The sequence below is a fragment of the Archocentrus centrarchus genome, chromosome 21 (assembly GCF_007364275.1).
Source record: "Archocentrus centrarchus isolate MPI-CPG fArcCen1 chromosome 21, fArcCen1, whole genome shotgun sequence".
Classification (NCBI taxonomy): domain Eukaryota; kingdom Metazoa; phylum Chordata; class Actinopteri; order Cichliformes; family Cichlidae; genus Archocentrus; species Archocentrus centrarchus.
Window position 1 is genome coordinate 32,861,894 of NC_044366.1, and position 8,620 is coordinate 32,870,513.

Genomic DNA, 8,620 nt, shown 5'->3' on the forward strand with positions numbered 1-8,620 from the left:
TGTCAAGTGCCTTTACTGGGTCCAGGGTTTCTTTGTCTGGGGTTTGGGTTTCGCTGCGTATTTCTTGTGTTGAGTCCGACAGCACCCGATGGAGTCCCTTCTCCTGGTCCAGGGTTTGTTTCTCCGGGGTTGGAGTTAGGGTTTTGAAGCTTCTTATACATGTTTCTTGTCATGGGTCTGCCAATGTCCACTGAAGTTCCTTCCAACAAACCTACTTAAATAATAGTCTTTTATTTTGTAGGAGATGCTAAATTACCAATATGAAGGCCAAGTCTACCAAAGAGCTTCAGGAAAGATTACACAAGCAGCTCAGAAACTTCAAGAAATGCTTCAGCATCAACATCTTTTCTTTTTACATCTATAAAAATAACTTCTATTTGCCAACCATATTTGGACAGATTCTTTGTCATATTAATGTCTATGATAATGCAACAATTGGAGTTTAGAAAACTTTCAAGTTTAAGAGAATATAAGTTTAATAAAATCTAGAGTGCTCAATGTCCGAGACTGAGACAAGACCGAGACCATCAAAAAGTGGTCTCCAGACCAAGACCGGTCTCGAGTACTACAACACTAGTATCCACTCATGCTTTGTCCCTGTTTTGGTCCAGTATTTGTCATTGTTTGGCCCGCTAACCTTTTGATGTTGTAGTCCTGATTCAAATTATTTAATTTTTTTTTATCCCTAATTCAGTCCCGTCTTGTGATGCTTTAGCATATGAGGTCAGATATCTGCTCGTTCATTCTCTGAAGTTTTTTTAGCCACCATTCTTTGCTGGTGTTCGGGCTCTAGTATAAACCAGTGTTTTCCCAACATCATCCAGTATTCGTGCTTTAGTTATGGTTTATATATCCTTGATTTGGTCTGATATATGCCTTGTTTTTGGTCTCCTGTTATTTTGGTTGTGTTTAGATCATAATTTTGCCAAATATCCTGTTTGATTTCTCTTGTGGTTTCACTCTGGCTTTATCCAGTATTATTTTCTGGTGTTTCTTCTGATATTTAGTGGCTTTTTTTTTCCATGTTTGGAGCAGTGTTCACAGGGGCTTCAGTTTCCTGGAGCTGTTAAAGATTAAATAAAATATCTCCTGCTTTAACAATGTCAACATGATTATGGAAATTTGGAATAACATGCTTTTTTAAAAATTTATTATTTAATTTGATGTTAAAATGAAGGAGTTCAAACATAAACAGAGCCGCTCTGGCAGGATTTTCTCTCGTGTGTTAGTAGTTGCGATAAGGCATGTAAAAGTTTACATCTGCCATGCAGCACACAGCGTCACAGGAAGCGGTGCTCTCCAACTCAAATACGGCCGGCCAAATCTCCAAGCGTCCAACACAGAAAGTGATTTTAATCTGACATCATCATCAAAACACACACACACAGGGCTCCCAGGTTGGTTCCCACCATAACGCAGCGAGTGTTTGTCCAACTTGCTGCTCCATTTCACATAATGAAACAATAGAATGCACATGCAGTAAGTGATTCCAGTGGTTTATGGAGCAGTGCTGCGTCAATGCTGACCTCCAACTGCCCACAAAACAGGGAGAGAGAAAGAGGTAAAGGGGGGACTACACAGAAATGTCCTTGTCTAATAATCCTCAAGTGGAAAATATCTAAGGTCATTTAGATAATTACAGTAATAGCGAGCACTGGTCTTTTCCACACTGTGAGAATTTCTGCCTTACTGGGCTGCATGTTGTCTGATGGCTACATTATAATTGATATAATCATATACAGGTTTATAGTACAGATAGATTTGATGCTGGCCAACAGTATGTGTGAGGTTTGTATAACAGGTGAATTACAAAAAGTGGGCATGAAACACATGTACTAAGTGTAGTTTACAACACAGACTCCCACCATAAAATTGCTCATAGGTCTCACTGTCACGTGCATAAATATTGCATACATTATACACACGTAAAGTATTTTTACTGTGTAACTCGCAGGCCCCAGAAGATGAATCACTCTAGCTTCAGTGATCCTCTCACTTTTCATCTGCCACACACACACTTGTGAAAAAGAAAGTTTGTGAGTACACCACTGCTGCTTCCATAGAAACTAAGAGGGTAAGTAGCAACCAGGTGCTTGAGTCAACCATAAACTCCTGTGAATACCAAAGTATTCTAGACACAAATATCTGTCAGCTAAAGCTTGGCCCAAATTGGGTCACGCAACACGTTAATTAAGCACAAGCACAGCAGCAAATCCACAACAGAATGTCGGGAAAAGAGAAAGAGTCAAGGTGTTGCAATGGCCCAAAGTCCAGACCTCAAATGCTGCGGTGGGACCTTGTAAAGAAGAGTGGCCAAAATTCCTCCTCAACCATATAAAAGATAAAGTCATACAAAAACAATTACTGCATTATTGCTGCTAAAGGTGGTTCTGCAAGGTAAGTGAATCATGGCATTTTTCCACAGAACCTGTGAAAGCGTTTATTCACATGACTGTGTGTTTGACCTTTTACAGTTTTTAATGAGATATCTCAACATTTACAGGATGAATTACTGTGAAATTCACATTCCCACTGGGATTAATTTAACTGGTGGTTATGCCCAAGGTGTAATTTCTTGCCAAACAAAAAGGCTACCAGCAAAATTAAGAATAATCTTCACTAATCACATGGATTTAATGTTAATCGTAGATGGTATAAAAGATGGGTGTAGCTACTGTGACATCACCCACTATTATGAAACCTTGGTGCTTTGAAACCAAGCGACAAACACACTCATTAGCTAACAACTTGACAATCACAAGTCATTAGCCAATCATATTCACTATGACACAATGAGTGTTATTGAGGTCAGGGCTGAGGGGCCTTTCCCCATTGACTTCTATGGGACTTTTTTGCAGCAGATATCACCCCCTGGTGGCCATTAAAAGGCAGTTCTGCATTGGCTTAACTTCTGAGATCCAGAGGCTACATTCATCGTCACACTGTCTATAGTGCCAGTTAGTTTGTTAGGTACAAGCTACATTAGTGAACAGGCTTTCTGACACATGTTGCTGGGTAGACTGTTACTTTGTGATTCTTACATAGGTACTGGTGAGACAGCTGCTACTGCTTTAGAAGACAAAGATGAGTTTCTCTTGACCATCAAGAGAAGTATAACTTGGACTGAGTTTTCCGTGTCTGATCCTCAACAGATGAAAATTTGCATGTTCCAAGTTGTCTCAGTCTTAGCTAACAAATCAAAGAGTCTCATCTGGAACTTGTTGTGCATCCCAGTGCAAATTCTATGCACAGAAACATTATTATCACCACCTTTTTCTGACTTATCCAAGCCACGGATAAACTTTAGGGGTCAGTCCACAAGGTTATTAGGCTGAACTTATTTTATTGAGTTTTTTTTTTTTTTTTTTAACATAGCACATGTGTTTTCTTCAGACCACAAATAAAACACACTGACATATTTGAATGTTCTCATGGTAATGTAATGGGATGCAGGTCAGTTCTGGATCAGCCTGCTTTCCTACAGTTTAGTCAGTGCACAGGTTCTGTTTCCTGCTCAGCTCTCTCCCAGGGGAGCGACAGCACAGAGCAGCAACAGCGACACCTGCTGCCCTTCTTAAAATATACAACATCAGTGTTCCCGGTCTGTCTCAGGGCTGTTTAATAAACTTTGTTTTTTGTTTGTTTCTGTACATTTTCCACATTTTAGCAGCACAGTGGGTTGTTTTTTACAGTGGGAATATATATATTACATGAGACAAGCAGAAAAAGAAATACGTACACAATGATTTGATTAACTTTAACTGCATCCAGCAGTACAAACACTGTTTATACTGAGTATACCAGAAAACATCCTGGGGAAGAATCCAATCTTCGAGGTACTCTGAACTCTTTACAAACCCTGTCTGAACACTTTTACCTTATCAGTCCACTTTAATGTCTGCTGCACAAGTTTCAACCAGAGGAATGACTGAGTGAACAGTGACACCTGCTGGTCAAGGTGCGATAACTAAGAAAGCACCCACCATGCTGTGTTTGCGCTCTGGAGTCCATGCAGGTAAATCTGGTTGCTATGTTCAGGTGATTTCCTCAAATGCATGTAAAACAATATTCTGCACATCATTAGAGCCTTGGCAACCTCATTCTTCCTGAGTTCACTGTGAATTTTTAATCTAGACGGTGTTGACTCAAACCTTACCAAGACAAGTTCTTGGTGTAGATGACCCATCCTTTATTCAGATATACACTATTTTCTTTAACCTGAAGGCATCTCAGTGTGTTGGCTTCAGGGTTATAATAGTTTTGGATTTTACATTATAGTTTAGTTTTAAATAATTTTTACTTTTTTTTCTCTAATTCAGTTAGTTTTAATTAGTTTTCAGAGTGGTTTTTCTCGTTTTTATTACTTTTTATTTTTGGTTTCATGCTTAGTTTCAGTTAGTTTCAGTGTTAGTTTTAGTATTTTCATACCTAATCAGGTGCAAGATTCAAAGGCACAAAAGTGACTATTGTGTAATGAAAACTTGACAAAAGATACCGTTTAAAGAAATATATTCAACAACCAACTGTTCACAAGATGTGCTAAATGTGTGTAATATTAAGGACACACATGAACATCAACAGGGAGAAACAAAGAAAAAAACAAAGAAAAACATGAGCCGCCACTGCAAGCACCCCAGGTCCCTCACCCCAAGATCGCAAGACCCACCCAGGCCCCCCACCATCACCAACCAGGGCAGACCCACAGACGACAGCCAAAGCCCTCCAGAAGCACAAAGTCAACAGCCGCCCACAGCCCAAAGTCTACCCCCAGCCACCTGTAAGGAGCACGGAGAGACGAGACCCCAGTCGACCAAGTTGAAGTACTGGTTCAACTTTTTTACTTGAGTAAAAGTAAAAAAAGTACAGGCTCTGAAATGTACTCAAAGTAAGAAAGTAAAAGTAGCAGGCTGTATAAATGTTGACTTCAGTGAATGAATCTAAGCGTCAGCAGCTTTGATTCAAACTCGTCTCTGCTACACTTCATGTAACTCTGACCATGAACACAGACACTGTGCACCAGTCCAGCACAGAGGTTTACTGTCAATACAGTACAGCAAGGTGACCTGTTTATATATTATATGGAACATAAATTACATTGTTTTGCCTCTTTAATATGTTTGTATGCAATGAGCCCGTCCCGGTGATGGAGGAGACTCCAGTACGATTGTCTCTTATGCAGGGGCGCAGCTATATACTTTCTGAGGTGTATGCAAATACATTCATACACCTGTTATTTTATTACTAGTAATTTAAACTAACCTGAGTATTTAAAAGCCTCCTCTTGATACACTGACATAACTTACCAACTGTCTTTAAACCACTTTGAAAAGCTTGAAAAGTGGTCACATATCCAGTCAGAATTATTTAACCAAATATGAGTGGAGGTTCATGTATGTATACTTTTGATCCTGTGAGGATTAAAGAAAAAAAAAAACTTGTGCACCCAATTCCTGTTTTTTAAAGTCATTAAAGAGAAGGTGATTTATTTGAACAAACAGTCCTATTTTTAGAGAGCCCCCCCCCCCCCATGGCCCAAACACATGCAGTTAGTGGAGTTAGGTTCATTTGTTTTCTTCAATAACTGATGAGCTACTTTGCATATTGTATTAGAAATATTGAGAAAAATATTGCTCCAAAAAGAAAACAAATATTAAGATTTTTGAGAACTGGTTTGTGTGCTTATAATTTGGTTTCTAAGGGAACAAGCATTTTTATATTTTTGTATTACTGTAGGGTCTTTACCTTACAATGAACAAAAGCACCATAAGGCAACTGTTTGCTGTGATTTGGCGCTATATAAATAAAACTGAATTGAACTGAACTGAATTGAATTGAATTGAAGTGAACTGATATGTACTGCAGGCTCAGTGAGGGCCTGCCAACTATTTTCTGCCCTGGGGTCCCTGAGGAGGTTGATCCAGCACTGAAGACTGTGGCTGAGGAGATGCTGCAAACAGACAGGAGTGGAATGGAATGTTCAGAACTGATGTAGCTGTTCTATAGAACCTTATAAAAAGATTCTTTAGGTTTAAATAATTCACTTCACCAACAGACGCCGCTGTGTCAACACCTACTCCGAAGAGCTACAAACAAACTTTTTTGAATATTTTACACCAAAGTACAGAAAGAGCACCTCAACCTCCGTCACGAAGATGGACAGAGCAATGGTTAACTGTACTGCAGAGGATGCAACATTTAACCTTTTGGGGCAAACACCCACACTGTTTCAGTGGCCTGTAAATTGTGTCCCCACAGTAGCAGCAGCAGCACCCATCATTCATCCTGCTGCTCCTTCAAACCTAGTAAGTTCCTGTTCTCACACTGCGTTCTCACACTGTTCTCTCACATGTTCAGCTTCAGTGTTTCCATCTAAGAGGCAGGGTAACTTCTGCCACCTGGTCAGTAGATGATACTATTGCAGCTTGTCTGATCACCTGTTCTGTGGTTTGTGTGTTTTCAGTATAACAATGTGCTCAATCTCCCGAATTACGTGGTGGAGTACCTCCGTCCTATGGGAGAACTGTAAGTAAAACACACAAACACATACATGAGAGAACACAGCTACCAAACACCTGTATCTTCATAAACTCTCTCTTTTCTCTCATATCTGCGTAGGAACGGAGTCTTGGTGTCTGACTTTGCGTCCTTTGCTCCTCCGCTCCGCACACCCGCTCCAAAGTAAGTTTGCTCTGCTGCTTTTAGACCGTTTTTTAGTGGGACTGGCTCATGGTCTACAGCTATCTGTCATTTATCTGCTGATGCCTGAATTATTGTAATCAGCCTCCTTTAATGGTGCTTTGATTCAGCTATACAGATTTACTCCTGTTTTTAAAATACTTTCCTCACAGCTGCACACAGTGGTAACATGCACTCTTACTCTGTGTTTTACTCCTATAGAAAGAGGAAGCGTGATGGCCACCAGGATGAGGACAGGCCATATGTTAAAAAGCCCCCGAACGCCTTCATGCTCTTTTTGAGGGAGCAGAGGGAAAACGTGAAGGCAGAATTGAAAATAAACGGGAGTGCGGCTGTGAATGCAGCTGTGGCAGAGAGGGTAAGTGTGTAACTCTGCATAGATTGATGCATCTGTTAATGTTTTATGCTCATGTTTGTGCATGTGTACCAGCTGTCCTGTAGTTATGCGTAGTAGCAGTGTATATGCTGACAGTGTGTTCTTCTGTCCACAGTGGAAGTCCCTGTCAAAGGACCAACAGGACAAATACTATGAGCAGGCCAATGAGGAGAAAATGCTCCATAGCCAACAACATCCAGGCTGGTCTACTAAAGACAATTATGTAAGTCCAAAGTGAAAACATACATGCCCACATCACTGCACTTTCAGTTTGTGTAAGCTCATCTCATGTGTTTGTTTTTAGGGCAAAAAGAGGATGAGAATTCGGGGCGCGCCCTGCAGCAGAGGTAAGAGAAGATTTTTTTTCATATGGACTGAAATGAGAACAAGACAAAAATGCAGTCTTACCGGATCAGATCAAAGACTGTAAATTCTGTGCATTTCAACAGATGACAAATCTATTTGGGAAATATTTTTACGCCTTACTGAGACTTATAACCCTGACCTTCACCTGAAGGTCTGAGTGAGCAGGTTTCTCTTGTTTTAATTTGAATGTTCAGTAGCACTCAAAACGCTAAACTAGTCTCAGTTTTGAGTGCTACTGAACATTCAAATTACAACAAGAGAAACCTGCTCACTCAGAACCTCAAGTGAAGGTCAGTGTTACTACAGATTTTCAAAACACTGGAAATGTTACAATGACAAAACAACTGTCCTCCAAAACAATACAACTGATGTACAGAACCTCCTCATTTCCTGAAAAACTGATCTTGCTGTGACTCATCTCAAATGCCAATTATTCAATATTTCTATTGTATGTTGCTTACTGCAAATTTAAGGATCAACAGCTTGTCTTGAAGGTATTTTTAAAAGTCTCTGAAGACTCATTGACTTTCTGTTTGTGTTGCAGCATCTGCACCTAAACCTGCGCAGGAACCTGAACAGGCCAAGTGGCCAAGTGTGAACATGCCTGCGTATGGCACGTTCCACTTGCCGCAAGTAAATCACGTCCTCCCTACAGCTCATACAAACCCCCCTGCATCTACATCATACTCTCCTTATGTTTACCCCTGCATTGGTCCTGCTACTCCTGTGGATTCCCCTCCATCCACAGTTGTACCAACTGAACCAATCGCCACCTTCACTGGCGACACTGCTGAAGACCTCTTATCAGCACTTGAACACCTCGATCCCCTTCTTCCTGCTCCACTGCCTCAGGAGCCTGTCTTCCTTCACTCAGACCCTGGCTCGGGTCCTGCTACTCCTGTGGATTCCCCTCCATCCACAGTTGCACCAACTGAACCCATGGCCACGTTTGTCGGCGACACTGCTGAAGACCTGTTATCAGCGTTTGACCACCTCGATGCCTTTCTTCTTGCTCCACTGCCTGAGGAGCCGGTCTTCCTTCACTCAGACCCCTGCTTGGGTCCTGCTCCTCCTGTGGATTCCCCTACATCCACCCTGCTGGCCTCACCAGTCTTAACAATCAAACCCATGTCTGCCTTCTTCTGCGACCCTGAAGAAGACCTCTTGGCACTGCTGAAATAG

General features: G+C 41.1%; 1 protein-coding gene across 1 annotated transcript; it reads left to right on the forward strand.

Moving 5' to 3' along the window:
• Nucleotides 1–5,660: 5,660 nt before the first annotated feature.
• On the forward strand, nt 5,661–8,620 carry LOC115800227 (transcription factor 7-like 1-B). The gene is made up of 7 exons (XM_030757471.1): nt 5,661–6,302; nt 6,461–6,522; nt 6,616–6,678; nt 6,898–7,054; nt 7,188–7,295; nt 7,377–7,419; nt 7,983–8,620. Exons 1-7 carry the CDS (start codon nt 6,153–6,155, stop codon nt 8,618–8,620), a joined length of 1,221 nt encoding a protein of 406 aa, XP_030613331.1. The 5' UTR covers nt 5,661–6,152.

Excerpts from the sequence above, each read along its gene's own strand:
- LOC115800227 (XM_030757471.1), top strand. The coding sequence starts at position 6,153 with ATGGACAGAGCAATGGTTAACTGTACTGCAGAGGATGCAACATTTAAC. Across the intron at positions 6,523-6,615 it reads CTCCGTCCTATGGGAGAACT|GAACGGAGTCTTGGTGTCTG; the intron begins GTAAGTAAAACA and ends ATATCTGCGTAG. Across the intron at positions 7,296-7,376 it reads GGTCTACTAAAGACAATTAT|GGCAAAAAGAGGATGAGAAT; the intron begins GTAAGTCCAAAG and ends GTTTGTTTTTAG.